The 16,420-nt window shown below is 33.8% G+C and overlaps 2 protein-coding genes across 2 annotated transcripts; one reads left to right on the forward strand and one right to left on the reverse strand.

The window, feature by feature from the left end:
- Window positions 1-820: 820 nt before the first annotated feature.
- On the reverse strand, window positions 821-1,441 carry LOC119639666. Its single transcript, XM_038037229.1, has 2 exons — window positions 1,084-1,441; window positions 821-1,026 (listed from the first exon to the last, which is right to left on the reverse strand). The coding sequence occupies exons 1-2, from the start codon at window positions 1,307-1,309 to the stop codon at window positions 920-922; spliced, it is 333 nt and encodes a 110-aa protein (XP_037893157.1). The 5' UTR covers window positions 1,310-1,441; the 3' UTR covers window positions 821-919.
- Window positions 1,442-7,554: 6,113 nt separating this feature from the next.
- LOC119639358 (sodium-independent sulfate anion transporter) lies at window positions 7,555-14,882 on the forward strand. The gene is made up of 9 exons (XM_038036674.1): window positions 7,555-7,583; window positions 10,627-10,899; window positions 10,966-11,136; window positions 11,221-11,423; window positions 11,512-11,848; window positions 11,957-12,118; window positions 13,262-13,362; window positions 13,422-13,607; window positions 13,681-14,882. Exons 2-9 carry the CDS (start codon window positions 10,644-10,646, stop codon window positions 13,999-14,001), a joined length of 1,737 nt encoding a protein of 578 aa, XP_037892602.1. The 5' UTR covers window positions 7,555-7,583; window positions 10,627-10,643; the 3' UTR covers window positions 14,002-14,882.
- The last annotated feature ends 1,538 nt before the right edge of the window (window positions 14,883-16,420 follow it).

Genomic DNA, 16,420 nt, shown 5'->3' on the forward strand with positions numbered 1-16,420 from the left:
AATTACAATGAACAAATTGTAGGCAATCCTCAAATGTAACTCTTTATTTTGTGCAGGTACCTAGTTACCAGATTTATTTGATATAAATTTTTTAAATCTGCTATAAGAGAAGCGAGAATAACACTTTTTAACAAAATAAGTTTGTATTGTTTTGATTCCACAATTTTTTTTATCATGATAATATTGTATGTACATTATTGGGGTACATATTAAACTAAATTGTACGCATGTAATCTAAATTGTAAGTGAACGATCATATTACTTTCAACTTAAGCCGAATACTATGATACCAAACGTTTTTTGTTATCTTTTAAAAAGTTATTACAAATTGAGAACTATATGTTATGCACATACGCCATTTTGTTGTTTTTTTGTTTAATGTTAAGTAGATATATACATAGGGAAAGAGAGACCGATATTCAGCGTGACCTTTGTTTTAGCCCTCCTCAACCTGGGGTGTGATTACGTAGCTGAAAGTTACTTTTTGCTTTCAGTTGATAAGGTGAATACATAAAAATAATGTTATATTCGTTTTAAAAGACTTTTTTCAATGCCCAGTAACTTAACAAGCACAGCTGAAAGCGAAAGCAAGAGTTAAATTATTCACACGTGATTAATGCCTTGAAAGCTAATTTTTAGCTACGTAATTAGTTCATTTATGTTACTAGGCTTCAGTGACTTGAACTTTGGTTATATATGACACCGTGACACCGCACCGAAATCCGGCGAACCAGCTAAAAAAAAAAAAATAGAATGAATTCCATTGCAACGCAAGTAACATTGTGGAAAACTTCATTGGAGTGTATAAAGGTTAGTATTGCGGCATTTAATATTTCGAAAATCCAAGGACAGTTTTTAAACATTTCTCTAGATCGCTAGCGAAACAGCTACTACATGCCAAAGAAGCTGGGAAGAATCGTTAACTTAAATGTTGTCTCTTCACAAATTTTAAAAACAACTTATTTTGATTTACGTTGTAAGTGTCCTTTTTCTCGATATCGTCAGAACCTCGATCTGAAGCTTTTCCTAAAAAGAATGTACAAAGTTAGGGTTGTTAAAAAAAGCCTATAAAGAGCCACTTACTTTCTGGCGTAGGATCATATAAAAGAGCCAATTTTGCCTTTTCTCTAAATTCACGGCTGTAGTTTTTCTTAGGTTTTTCCCGTAATATAAATAAAGGGGACCGATTCACATTTCTTAATTTACCCTCGGGTGATACTACAGGACTGTTAAAAGGCGTTGTAGAAAAGTCTTCAAAAATAATATCCACAATTGTGGGCGTTAAGGTTTGTGCGGCGCTGCACAACATTTGCGTCCAGTAAAAAGTGAGCGAAAATCATTTGAATATCCCAGCATTCCAAGCGCCCTATGAAGATGATGTTGTTAGTGTTTGTTTGCGTGGAGTCATCATAATTGAGACAGTTGGATGAGCAAGTTAGAGGACAGCTGGCACGAAACTTATAAACATAACAATCTTAAAAATATAAATAATATTTAAACTTGGAATTTACACAAAAATTTACATAACAATTAAATAAATACTGAAAGTAAGACTTTTTATATACCTTAAATACTTTTTATTCGTTCATATATTAGCACAAAAGAAAAAAGGATTTGGCAGGAATGGAAGAGAAAATTTAATATAATGATGAAGAAAACATCATTTATATATATTAATCAATAAAATTGTTAACATTCAAGTTTATGAAAAATCTGTAAAAAAAGCATGTGTGACAATTAATTAATATTTTCTGCAATAAAACATCTAAAAATTTTAACACTGTATCTATCTCTTTATCACCTTTTTCAATTGTCAAATTCTGCATAGTTTTCTTTTCCTTTCATTGTCATCCTCGTTATTCGTAACATATACAATTTCTTCTTCTTCTTCTATTCGGCAAATCGACAACCGTAAATTCGTATAGTTTCTTTATAGAAAACAAATAAATCGTCAATTTGGCTCTCGTTTTTCACGGCTCTCTCAATTATTAATGTATTGTATTAGAAAATTTGTGTGGAAGTGTTGGAAAGCTGGCAGCCTCTTGCCTACAATCAATTGTCTGCTGAAAAAAAAACGATAATCACGACGATAAGCGCCTGCATACATGATTACCCTCCAGAATGCGACTGGGAAAAGTAACTTGCAGCTACATGATTATGTCCCTTAGTTTATAAACAAAACGAAGAAGAAGACGAAGTACTAATGAAAAATTTGAAAGCACAAAAACCATTTATCAAATTTTATTTTTACTTTGTATTATATTAAATCTGTTTTATATTATATGATTTGAAACTTGATTTATACAAAATATTTTCTTTTTATATTCTTACGATTACTCGTTAAAGCTTATATCGTTTATCACCTGCGGCACAAGGGTATATTAAGTTTGTATGAATGTATCCAACACCGAAAAGTACGTGAATTAGACTCACTTTTTATTATACCGATCGATTCAGAATAAATCGTTCTAAACGTGTCTGTCCGTCCGTCTGTCTTATATATTTTTTGTTGTATTGTATAATGTATAGGTTGCAAATTGATAAAATTTGTTCCTTGGTGCAGATTTTAGAATCTTATGTCTTCCGTCTCAAATTTACAGGAACAGGAAAACAAAATCTTCAACTTAAACTTGCTGTTATCTATTAATCACTTCAAAGCCTTACAATTAGAAGTTAATTATTGAAAAAAAAGTCATTGATCATGATTCCGTTATTTTAATTTGTATTTGTCTATGCAATATAACAATACTGTGACGCTTTTGGTTGTCCGTAAAAATAAACAAATTAAATAAACAAATGGTTTCCATAGAGACATTATCTAAAGAGGACATACTTTTATATTTGCAATACGTTCGGAGAAAGCCCGTTTAAATAAAAATTTCATTCTCTACATCGTTCTTATCAATCTGAAGTAAGAAGTTGACAGACAGACGCTTAATTGACATGTTATACAAAGCAAGTTGATTTTTATTTACTACTATTATTATTATAAATTTTTAGCCAGAGAATTAATTCTAAGACTAAAGTCTTAAAGCACTAGCATCTAAGGCTTTCGGCTTTATTAAAAACTCTACCGCACTTGTGATTTGAACCCACGACCATTGAGATGCTGGTCGAGACTCTTGTCTACTCGGCCACTTAATTAATTTCATAACTGAAAATGTATACCATCATCTTATGGCAAGGGGAAATATCATCTTACTCCTTCTAAGTTAATTGTGCGCGCTTTTATTGAAACAAAGAAATATATATGCAAGTGTGTGGTTTCTGTCCTTTCTTGAAATACCAAAAATATGTATGTATCTTTCTCGCGTTAGTATGACATTTAAAGTATTCATGAAGGATCTTTAACATCGCTGAAGATACCGAGTGAGTGAGGTGAGGACGAGTATGCTATCTATGAGTACATATATTCTATACACATAAATAATAAAATTGTTGCACAACGGTTCGACTTCTCTTTTCGAATATCATGCGAATTAACTTTTGAAATAAAGGCCGAATAACATCACCTACTTTCATTCAGTCTCTTACCGACTTAGTCTGCTACCGACGTAGGCGTTGGTGTAAATATATATAAAGGGTGGAAAAAAAGTATTGAGATCGTATTTTTTTAAAATACTTGCGCTATGATGTCGGTATATATATTTTTTCGGGTAGGTCGGTAGGAATGTTATGCATAGCTGACAACATTTGAAGACACGTGGCCTCTTCGGTTTGTATTCATCCTTTTGATATATCAATAATATCTACAAGGTCTCTTTAAGTCAAACGACAGTTGACAAGTACAAGCATTTCAATTTTGTTGATGCCTACCTGCCTGCACCAATTAGCTCGTCACAGACATTCAGATTTCGCGTCGACATTAAAGGTTCGCCTACTTTTCATCATGGTTCGGGCTTCGTATCGTATCGTAACGGATCCAGGATTAACCACTCGCAAGAATGTGGCAGCGTTACGCTTCGAATTAAGCCCATCACATATTTTATGTATTTATGTATTTTTTCTTTGTAGAAAACTTCATCTATCCAAAGCTCTCTTTCCCAATCGCATCGAGCTAATTTGTACTCTCAATGTACGGAAGAAAAAAAGATGCATTTAACAAATTGAAATAACATAATGTCGAGTATAGAACACAGGTCTTGCTTGCTGGATTTGCTAAGCATTTTTTGTTCATTTTTTTATTCAATGGATTTCCCAGTACATTTTCTTTAATATCGTTATTAACCGCCAGACCCACTTTTTATTATACTAAGCTAAGTCTACCCACCTGTCCGTCACCCTGTCTGGTATCTGTTCATGTATACATGTGTTCAAGCTCCGATCACAATTTTAAGATATTTTGATGAAATTTGATACACGGACATGCTTTGACCTAAGCACAAAGACCATTGCAAATGGTTTGGATCGGTCCATTCTTGCATAAAGGACCATTCGACAATTTCTTGTATAAAGGATGTTTTTAAAAAACTTTTCAACAAAACTCGCTGTGTAATAGTAATTCATCATTCTAAATTAAAGTGGATCGCTTTCGAACCGCATGGATCTATTTCTTGAATCTCATTCCACATATAAAATTCCTCATGAATAAGTAAGCCCTTCAGAAAAGGTTGAATACTTAATGTTGTATGATGAAATAGTACCAAAATAACCTGCAACATTAATAGTAGGGAATTTCGATCACATAAGTGTATTGCCTGGATTCTAACATATATAAGGGATATCATGAACAGCAAGTCCCTATATGGAGAGAAGCACATTACGAAATAATAAAATTTTTAGGAAATAGGTAAGATTTGCTAAATTTGGATCACATCTTAGGAAAATTTGGTCATTCTTCAATGTATGGGATAAAAAAATAAAATAATGCGTACTTTTTGAATTATTATTATCAGAAGGGGCGAATAATTGTACTAGAAGAATTGACCTTGGGCGTTTAATGATTGGCCTTGCCCGACTACAATTTTCTTACTTGCTTGTGCATGATCTTCACTTTCGCTTTCGCAAGCTGACTTTCTACCATTTTTACGCATGACAGTGGGGCAAAATTTACAGGCAAGGGAAAATTGTTAAAGATTTTGATGGTAATTATGCGTCCGAATGGATTGGAAAAATGCAAGAGCGATTTCAAAGGCCAAAGAATATGCATGTTGAGAGCGAGATAGATGACTATGACCAAATCGATTGCTTAATTTAGGTAAGGACTGAAAAGGTATATATATATCTTACTTTGGAAGGCTTTCAATGAAGGACGTAGCTCTCGTCCACATCAACGAGCCATCCATAACACCTTATCTTATAAAATCTTCGATGCGTATTGCGAAACGTTATGAAAAATCTCTAGTAAAATTATCTTTTTAATGGATGTTACTAACACATCGTAAATTCAAACTCAAGTCACGGTCAGCAACAGTGACGATTGCGGCTTTTATTACCATTTGATAAAAGAAAGGCATCTTGCTATTGCAAAAAAAAAAAAAAAAAAGAAGCAAAACAGTAAAAAGTCATAAAAGAATAAAAATATTCTATTGGCGTTGATACGAATCTTAAACGTACATCACATAAATTCAAATTACAAGGACTGATAGTAATGCTATAGCTTTAAGAAAAAAAATTTTAAAAAATTTTCTTGAGAAGATCCAACATTTCAATAAAAATGAATTGTTTCCTTCATACGTTTGTCGACACTGTCGTACGTATTGATTAGTGTCCAGTGTGAAACTCCGAACCTAACTAAGATATAATAAACAGCCTTTCCTTGCACTCGTTTGCCATTTCAGTTACAATATTCGCTTTTCCTTACTTCTGACCACTTTTAGCTAAGAAATCGGTGATATAAAGAGCTGTGTGTTATACATCCTACCAGCAAGAATAAAAGAATAAAGGAATAAAAGAGGTCCTGCAGTGCTCTTCTGGGCAATAAAGTCCTAAAGAAAGCACGAAACAGGTGCTTGCGTGTATTTTTTGGGAGCGACATCTGTTGGTAAAAGCGATAAAATAATGCATATTATCCATGCACATAACGGTTAAATTCGGTGATTTTGACCTTCATCTGATATTAATGAGTTCTTCATGTGTATATGGATATTAATCATGGAATGCTCAAAATTGTATTTCCGACATATATTACTGTTGCTCTTCGATATGAAGAAATCGGTTGCCAAAGCCCGATGAACACTTTTACAAGCTGATAAAGGTGATGGCGATCCATCATATCCCAATTATCGGCTTTGGTCGCACCAATTCAGAAGTGGTCATTTCGATGTCATCAACAATGAACCGCCAAATGTTCGAAGACGATGAGTTGCAAGACTTTGTGGACGTAAACCTAGCTCAAACAGCTTAACAATGGCCTGAAAATGCCCCTTCGAATCATTTGTGCATCGGGGCTTAGTGTTTGCCAGGCAAAAAAAGAAGAGTTTTCTGTGGCGCGTGTGTAGCAATTAAAAGGTGGATCTGCCCAAGACATTCTCAAGAGCGAAAAGTCATGGGTTTATTCAGGAAAGGCATCCTCATCGACACTGGAGCGGAATATTCATAGCCATAACGATTTGCTGTGCAAATGATGGGACCAGCAAGGCGTACTATGTTATGAATTGCTAAAACCGAATAAAAATTTTACTGCCGATCTCTATTGAACGATGGATTGTTGTAAAAAAGACCAGCAAGCGCAGTTAGCAGAGGCAAAATCATCCGCTCGGCTACACTGTGCAGGACTTGTCAAGGATGCACTCTTGCAGCCCATTGCGCCATCTGATTGCCATTTGTTCAGATCGACGCAGGATGGCTTGGTTGCTGAAGAAATGCTAAAATGTGTCGATGATTAGATCGGTGCCCACCCAATATCGTTCTTTCGACACGGCATCCATCACCAAGTTGCCAGAAAGACCGGGAAAGTTGATCAATCCTTCTCAATAAATGCTTTTTTCAAATAAAAAAACTGCAAGTACGGACAGAGAAATAAGTTGGAGCGTATTCTCTCCCACTTTCCTCCCGCTATGTCTTGTGTTTATCTTTTATTTATGCAGATTATGAAGATTTGTGTATTTAAGAATCATTTTGCGACTAAAAGAGCTTCCGTTCAGAGATATCACAAGTCTGTAGGCGCACATGTGGGCAGTAAACATATACAAAAACGTGAAAAGAACTGAATATTTTTGTACTAAAAAGTAACCATTTTTTATCCCTGAAATCCCTGACATTCTTGAAGTGATTTGCATTGCTTCCATTTTTCCTCTAACGTAGTTCTTCTATCTTCGAATGTATTATGACAGTTTGGGGCTTCAGGAACATCTTTGATGTGAATTTAATCTATGTATACGCATGTAATTGTTTTTTTATCTTCTTCTCATATGAGATATCTTAACTGTCATCAAAGTTATCTTATTTAACATCAAAAATAGCTCTTCTTTCTTATTATAGGAATTTTCTAACAGTTTTTTTTGATATCGCTTCGGGTAAAGAACATTAAACTACAATTATAAATTGTTTACGGTTTTTCGTTCATTTTGCGTCTTTTAAGGATATAAGAAAAAAAAAAAAAATTATTTAAATGAAAAATTCAAAAAATTTTATATTTGAAGGTAGGTGGCGAAGGAGTTTTTGTAAAAAATAATGGAGTAACATGGCACATCACTAAATACCCTACACACTCCTACAGTGTAATGACTTTTTAAATAAAGTGTTACGTGAGAAGTGGTTGAAAAAGCAGTGCGATTCGATGCGAACTATTTTTAATAGCGTTTCCTCTTGGGTCAAAACATCTTGCTATACCAAATTTTTTGCAGGTTGAAGATAAAAAACAAGATGGACCGACGGACAGATCAGCTTAGAACTAGATTCTAAAACGATCAATATAATAAAAGATGGTCTTATCTCAAGTCTTTCTGGATATTACATACTTGCGCACAAACTTAATATAACTTTATAGAAAAGAATCAAAATTTTTCCTTTTACGCTAATCTTGGTCATAGCAATATGATAAAATCAAAATAATAAGTGCAATGGTGATGCAGGGTGTGCGATAAGTGGAGGCGATAATGGCACAACGGATGGACAAATAGATGCCTACACTGGCTAACTGGCCTGTGATCAACTTAGGATAACTTAGGAAAAAAAAATAACATGCGACACTCACACGGTCAGACATAAAGTACAACAGCTCGTGTTCGTTTGTGTATAATATTAAATTTTTTTTCTTCTTGCCGTGCAAGCATATTAAAGAATGATGTACAATTCACCTTAGCTGCGTTCGAAAATATTCGAAAACAAATTTTGAAATTTTCAATTTTCTCGTTTTTTTCTTTAATTTTGTGCATATTTCTCTCATTTTTTTTTTTGTAAAAATGTAACATGTCACAAAGTGCTTTAAGATATAATTAAACTAATGGAATATCCCCGAGTTTAGTTCGAACTTGTATTATTTTCAGTACGCGTGAAAATGGATTAAGAAAAGTTTTACATGATCTCTTGACTTTTTTTTTTATGCATTGTTTTCTTTATTTAACGGATCACTCAGGAAATGTCCGTTAATCGTGCAATACGATGAGGGTCAGAAAGAGGTGAAGAAAAGTTAAAGAAATAGCGAAATGGCTGTAGCCTTGTGTTTGTGGTATGCCTTTACCGACAAAGCACTTCTACATTACTGAGCTGATATTGGAATCCTCGAAAACGAACCAGATAGATGTGATTCTTACCTAATCGGCTACGCTGCCCTTACGGATCTAAGAGCAGATGTATCAAATCCCGACTTTTATAACTTACGAGTTTTCATGTTTCTTTAATAGAAGATTGTGAACGGACGTAGTGACAGATACCTCTAAACCAAAGTGAAAATAAAGTGCAATTTGCTTAAATCATGTTATTGCAAATCAAATGGTAAAAGTAATACATTCATACCTTCCCAGAGTCGGTATTACAAATCAATAGAGTTTATGTGGGGCATTCTCTGCTCATTTATTCATACATGTAACGTCTTTAGCGTGAATTAAATTGCGAGTAGAGGAAGCATATTGTGATTTTTTTTCTTCTCTTTTTTACTAAAGCTATCAATCACACCTATTCAGTCTGGACAAATCGGTTTAATAATTTTCGCCGACATTTCCTTGAATATAAGATCACGCAATATATATTTAAGATATATATAGTACACCCTCCCATTCTATTGTTGATGAACAGCTTTCCTCCCTTAAAATTAATTTTAATATTTTTTCAAAGATCTATCAATCACTTAACTGTGTATGACGAGTATACTCGCTACGAAAAATGGAAAAGTATTATCTTATGACAAGTGAATAGGTCCATCCGTCTTTCTCGAATTTTCTTATAATATCTTATCACTTGATCGTCTCGCACATCAAATTTGTGTAAAAAAAGTCCCTTTTGACCATAAACTGAAAACGCATATCGTTAGTAAAATAATGAGATTAAGTTAAGATTTTTTAAAGCTTTTTCTCACCGAACATATCTCGCTTGTGTTTGTTTTCAAATTAATTCATTTGAATTGTTTATGGAGTCTTGAATTTATCAGACAAAATCTGGTCAATAACGGCAGTAATTGCATTTTTGTTCGTCTCACTCTTATTCTATGTGAGATAATAATGTAATTTCTCAAGAAATATCTCAGTTTTCAATAGAATTATATTTAATCTCGAATTGAAAAGCAAAGCGAACACTATCGCCAAAGTTGAGTACAAGCATTAAAAAGCAGACACTTTTGCACATTTTGCAAACATTAAGTCAGAAAAATGGTCATTAAACGTTCTTTGGAATTCGCAAAAATCAAAACTAAGAAAATATTAAAAATTTCGAATGAAAGCAACGAGAATAATAATAATCTACAGAAAGTGGAAACTTTTCGTAAAAGTATTTTTTCAAAAAATTAATTTTTTTTTTTTATATATTATTAGGTGTTTGCAAAAATTTTGATCACTTTTTCACTTGAAAAAAGCATTTATTGTGAAAAGTTGGTACAATGTATATTAATCGAAATAGTTTCCATCATTTTCTACAACATTTTGCAATATTTTTGGCGACATGGCGATATCATCTCAGAGTACCTTTATTGGTTTGGTAGCGATCCACGCACCCACCGAGCCGATTTTCGCACTGCTTGAACTTGACGGACCCGCGTACCAGCCAAGCCGGGCCGCACCGACCCGCACAAGTGCTAATCAGGAGGCGCCATGCCCGCTGAGTACGCCGGGTGCAGCGGAACTTCCCATTCGAGATGCAACAGCTTGTATTGGGCAACTCTTGCAACAAGTGTCCAAAAAATGGAATTTTCAGTTAATTCGTGTCGCCCAAAAACAACGTTGCGGATACGATGGAGTAGCATCACCATGAACTTCTGAATATGCTTTGGGGGCTTCATTAGCAGGTTTCTGCAATTAAACAACAAAAGTCATGAATTTGGAAGAAGAAGAATTTTGAACCCTCCAACGTACGCTGATCAAATCAGTAATATTCGATAGAAAACTACTATATTATGCACTGATATTTCCCATTTCTTTATCATTTTTACCTGCAGTAGCCGGTGATCAAAATTTTTGCAAACACCTAATATTACATTTTTAAAAAGATAAGGTTAAAATAATAAAAGAAAAAAACCATTAATTTCTTTATTAGAAGATGAGGCGTTGCCTATGAAAAATGCTCATTATTTTGACGACGATACTGATCAAGTGGATCTGAAGGCAAAATACGAGAAACCTAAACAACCCAACTGGTTATTTAGACGCATCTACATATTAACCTGGATTAGACATTATGACCGGGAAAAGGCCATATCTGATTTAATAGCCGGCATTACTTTGGGTTTAACTATAATACCTCAAAGTATAGCTTATGCTGCTTTGGCTGGACGCAGTTCGGAATACGGTCTTTACACAGCTTTCATAGGTAACCCGATCATATAATTAAATAAAAATATAATTCTTTACTCATCGATAAGAAATTGTATTTCAGGTTCGATCATTTATGTATTTTTTGGTACCATTCCGCAAGTTTCAATCGGTCCCACCAGCTTAATGTCCCTTATGGTTCTGCAGTATTGCTATGAGAAGCCAATTGAAATTGTTATTGTTTTGGCATTTCTAGCCGGTTGCGTAGAGTTAATAATGGGCATTTTCCAACTAGGTAAGGGATATTTTCCAACTTGAAAAAAAAAAAAACAGAAAATGTGTTCGCATCATTAGTTTACGAAATGGATTTTTCTTGCAGGTTTCATTGTCAGTTTTATACCATCGGCGGTAAATAAAGCTTTTACTACCGGCACATCGATAATCGTAGCTTTATGTCAAATTAAGAACCTATTGGGTGTTAAGCTAAAGGGTATACCTACACCGAAAGCTTTCTTCGAAAATATTAAAGTTGCAGACGCCATTGTCGGTATAACATGTTTTTTAATTTTATTGGCTCTAAGGGTAAGCGTAGAGTTCAGAGATTCTCATCTGACTGAGATATTGATAAATTTCAATAAAAATGTTCTTTTTAATTAATTTAATAATCTAGCAATTGTCGAGTGTCAAATTTAAAAAAGACAGTCCGGCCACGAGACGTTTGAAAAAACTTTTATGGTATATTAGCATTTCTCGGAATGCTTTAGTTGTGTTCACTTGCGGAATGATAGCTTACTTTTGGATTCAAAAGAGCTCTTTTGATGCTATACCTATCACTTTGTCTTCGAAAGTTGATTCCGGGATACCGACAATAAAACTTCCGCCGTTCGCTTTTATTCACGGTAACAGAACGTATGTCTTCTCGGATATATGCCGTGAACTGGGCAGCGGTATTCTTGTCGTTCCAATAGTGGCGGTCTTGGCGAATGTTGCAATTGCTAAAGCTTTCGGTGAGTTACATAATTATTATTAAAATATTTTCTTTTCTTTATTTATCTTTTATTGATTGCAATTTTCTCTTTCTCTTTTTATTTGTTTTTTTTTTTTTTTGCATTTAGTCAAAGATGGCATATTAGACGCATCACAGGAAATGCTTACTTTGGGTATTTGCAATGTGGCCGGTTCGTTTTTCAGTGCCATGCCCACTTGTGGAGCTTTTACACGATCAGCCGTTAGTCAAGCCAGTGGAGTTCGAACGCCCATGGCAGGTATTTATACAGGTAAGCTACTACCTAATAGGAATAAGGATAAGAATTTCATTTAAAAAGTGCTGGCTGCACGATATCATATCTGATATTATATGAATATATTTACATTCAGTTCTTTATTTCTTTCGTCGCGTCACATTTCAAGCAGAGCAAAAAATCTTAAAATCCTAACGCGTCTGACGCGTTCAGCGCTTCAGAGATTACTTCGCCGCCGCTCAGAAGCTTAAATATTATACCGACCTGTCTTGTCCTTTTCTTTTTGTTTTTCCCCCCCCCTCTGATCATTTACTCCGAATGACAATGTTATTGCAGACTTTGCAATGATGGAGGCAATTTTCTTAGCATGTATATCTTTGTATATCTATGGGCTCTTCAAGTTCGTCCTTAGTAGCGAAACATATCCTTGTATATAGTGTATTGAAAAAGTTGTGCGCACGACTTTTTGAAAATTTAAACATCGGATTTGTGATCTAGAGTGCGTTGAAACGAAAAGATCTTTTTCGTAAGTTCAAGTAGGAATTCAATCTTTTTGAGGGAAATCCCAAAATCGGAATTTCGACGGTTTAGCTTTCGAAAGAACTTCAGTTCACTTTCATGTATTTCAAAATTCTAACTTTAACCAACGGCGAACAGCGAAGGGATCATAAGCTTTATAGAGAATAGGGAATAAAATAAGCTTAAAAAGAATAACACACTTGTCCACATCCAAACTGTTTTGTTATTTGCGAACTCCAAACCTACTTTATTGTGGCTCAAGATATAAGGATCAATGATTCTCTACATATTATTTCTCCTTCGGCTTTAAGCTTAAGTAGTAAATTTTCAAGGATCACTTCGACAGTCAATAATAGCTTTACGCTCCGCACGTGAAGATTTAAGGTGTTCACGGTAGTATGCCCACGATTCAAAACTGTAAAACTTGTGTATTGCGGCAGATGTTAAGGTTCAAAATCAAAAATTCTCTACATCTTGTTTCTCTTGCGATCGATTACGGGTATCGATATCGATAATATCTTTCCGCTCCGCAATTAATACATTGCTTGGTGGTTAAGCCTTCATACCTGTGCATCAATTATAAGCACTTCGAGACATCTCTCGCCATCTGGTTTATAGCAAAAGTCTATGACTTTAAACATGCAATGATATTTATTTCAGGGATCATTGTCCTGTCAGCGCTTTCGATATTAACTCCATATTTCCAGTATATACCAAAATCTTCGTTATCTGCGGTTCTAATAGCTGCTGTCATTTTTATGGTATGTCTACAATCATTCAGAAAAGAGAAATCGTTTTAATTATATCGAATTCAATGTAGGTCGATTTCAAGCCATTGACCGAGCTATGGAAGACAAATAAAAAGGATTTCATCAGCTGGCTGGGTTGTGTGATAGTCTGTTTGGCGGCCGGTGTTGAAATGGGTTTATTGTATGGTATCATTTTGAATATGATTTTCGTCCTGCTGCGACTGGGTAAACCCAAATTGGAAGTAAACTTAAAGAAGGTAAGTTCTGCCAACTAATGAGACCTGAATAGAAGTAAATGAATTGAAATTTTTCATTTTCAAATTTCAATAGTGTGATAATTTAATTTATGTGCACATTAAACCAATGTCGGACATCTATTATACGGGCGTTGAACTAATACGTACCGAGATAAGATCAGCTTGCTTTTTATATCGTAATGATTTTCCGATCGTTTTGGATTGTTCGCGTTTCATGTTATTTGATTCGACGTTTTTGGAAATGTTAAACGCCGTAGCGAAAGATTTACGGGAAAATAATGTTTTATTAATTTTACAATTTTTCCCTGATAAACATAAAGAATTTTTAAATGAAAACTCAAATATTCGATTTGCGAATGATCGGACACTCAGTGAACTAATTGTAAAAACATAGAGCAGATTTTCATTTTTCAACACTTAGTTACAAAAGTCTGTTAATATATTTTTTTACCCCAAACACCTTGCTATCTATCACTTAGTCGTTATGATTCATTTCTATGCATTTTTGTTATTATTATTGTTGTTGTTGTTTTTTTTTTTTATAGTTAAAATTTGTGTAAGAATCTCTTTTATAGCTTTTTTTTTAGTTTTACGTTTTTTATATACAAATATTTGCGCATGCATAGGGTAGATCGCCTATAGATAAATGAATACTATAATAATTATTTTTATTTATTTATTTATTCGCTTTATTATGAAAATTTAATTTTTGTTTTTATCTCAGATTTCTTTTACTTTAATCATAATGACATTGAAACACGTTGTTGCGCGTGCGTGCGCGTGCGCTATTATTTGGTTGTCATCATTAATTTTTATTGCCACTTTAGAGTATATTAAAAAATTAAAAACAAAAACAAATGTTTATCACGTACAGAAAGAACTCTACCATTAGATATAGTTTTTATCAACATGAATAACGGAAAAATCTGATAACGATGTCTAACTATCCATCGGTATATAACCAAGTAAATAACACATTATTCAATTAGTTCATAGTATGACAGGCACGTGTAGAACGACTGTCGACGAATCCAGGAAGCAAGTTTCGATAGTGCGAAATGAGGATTTCAGCGATGTGCTAAGTCACTATACTGAGGATATGTAATATTTTGATACAAGTTATTATATATGTTAAGCAGAAGTCATCTTAAGTTATCGGGTTCTTAAAGTGCATTCAGTAGCTCTAGGTAAGAAACCCTTCATGTTTATCACTCACTCTCTTGGAATTGGGGCTTTTTTCCTTAACAAATCGTTAGTGTAAATATATTCAAAAAAAAAAAACAGTTTAAATATGTTTCCAAACACATTATCCCTCTCGTCACAAGCATAAAACAAATTTTTGTATAACAACTCCTCGGCTATACGATTGCCATTACTTCAATCCTTAATCGATTAACTGCAAATATAAAGCACGCAGTGTTATATGTCAAGCTGGGGATAGAGAGGGTGTTTTTTAGCTGAATAAGTCAATTAAAGAAAAATCGCAACTATTTTCACCCTATAATCACATGCTTCATATTATAATGTAAAACTGCTCTCTAGCTAGATTTTACGCTTTTATTCGACATCTTTTCAGCTTAAGGTAGCCACCAATGAATTGCATAGAATAGATTCTATTTACAATTCTTAGAAGATTTACATCCAAATTACGTACAATTGGAATTGGTCTCATCCAATAATGTGAATATAGCGTTCCAACTCCCTTGCTTCGACTGACTTGCCTTTGACAAATACTCTGCTTATTTATCTTTGTGCAAGCACTTAACTTCATTGTGACATTTTTGTGTTGTTTTTCCACGGAATCGTCGGCAAATTATTGCTAATATTTCCGGCAGGTGGCTGGTGAATCATCATGGACGAGTATTTGATTTTAATTTTTTTTTTTTTTTTTTTTTTGCTTCAAATTTAGTTTCTTAGACAGTCGACTAATTTTCGGGGAAACTAAAATCATTAGCTGCGGATTTTCATAATAACATATTATATGCAACGTCATGAAATGCTTTCATGATATGTTAAGCTTCCAGTAGTAGTTTATATAGCATACGACTTACATTATATAATATATTTTAAATAAGGACGAAAAGCCCGCAAGCGCTAAAATATTCGGTTTAACTTAAATGGAATTTAATTTTTTTCACACTTTTTCTTATTGTAATTCGCTTTTATTAGTTAATTTACACATCCAGTTTTTTATATACTACCGTTTATGAGTGGCAATTATGTTTACATATAGATAAATACATGTATACAAACATACATATATATCAATATACATGTTTATATATCCATATCTAGATTAGTGTAGTGTAGACTAGTTTTAAGTCATTAGATAATTAACAATGCTGTAAAATGCTTTCCCATGCTTCAACTATTTATAGAATTAAGAAAATATTTAATTTATGTAAATATGTGCGTTAATAAAACTTCTTTTCATTACAATAACAAGAAATTAGTTTCATTTATCTTCTTAGCCAATAGTATCAGAATTCCGATTGAGATACGATATCCATTTTCAATTTTAGGACCTAAGGTATAATGGTTCGAGTTTTTATTTAGAACAGTAGTCTGTAGCACTCGGTGTCTCCAGTTAAGAATGTAGCCGGACGTGACGTGTGCACTCTTCTTTGTCAATTCTAATTGTCCGTAGTGTGTCCAACAAACGTGACCTGGCTTAGTACAGTTACTCATGGAAAGATTTTTTAAAATATGCCACTACCTTGGACGTATTCCAATCCAAGCTCTCTGTAATAGCGTTCGTCCTTATATCAAAATTTCATCAAAATATTTTTTTTAAATGTACGAGCTGTACATTC

This window comes from Glossina fuscipes, unplaced genomic scaffold (assembly GCF_014805625.2).
Source record: "Glossina fuscipes isolate IAEA_lab_2018 unplaced genomic scaffold, Yale_Gfus_2 112, whole genome shotgun sequence".
Taxonomy (NCBI): Eukaryota; Metazoa; Arthropoda; class Insecta; order Diptera; family Glossinidae; genus Glossina; species Glossina fuscipes.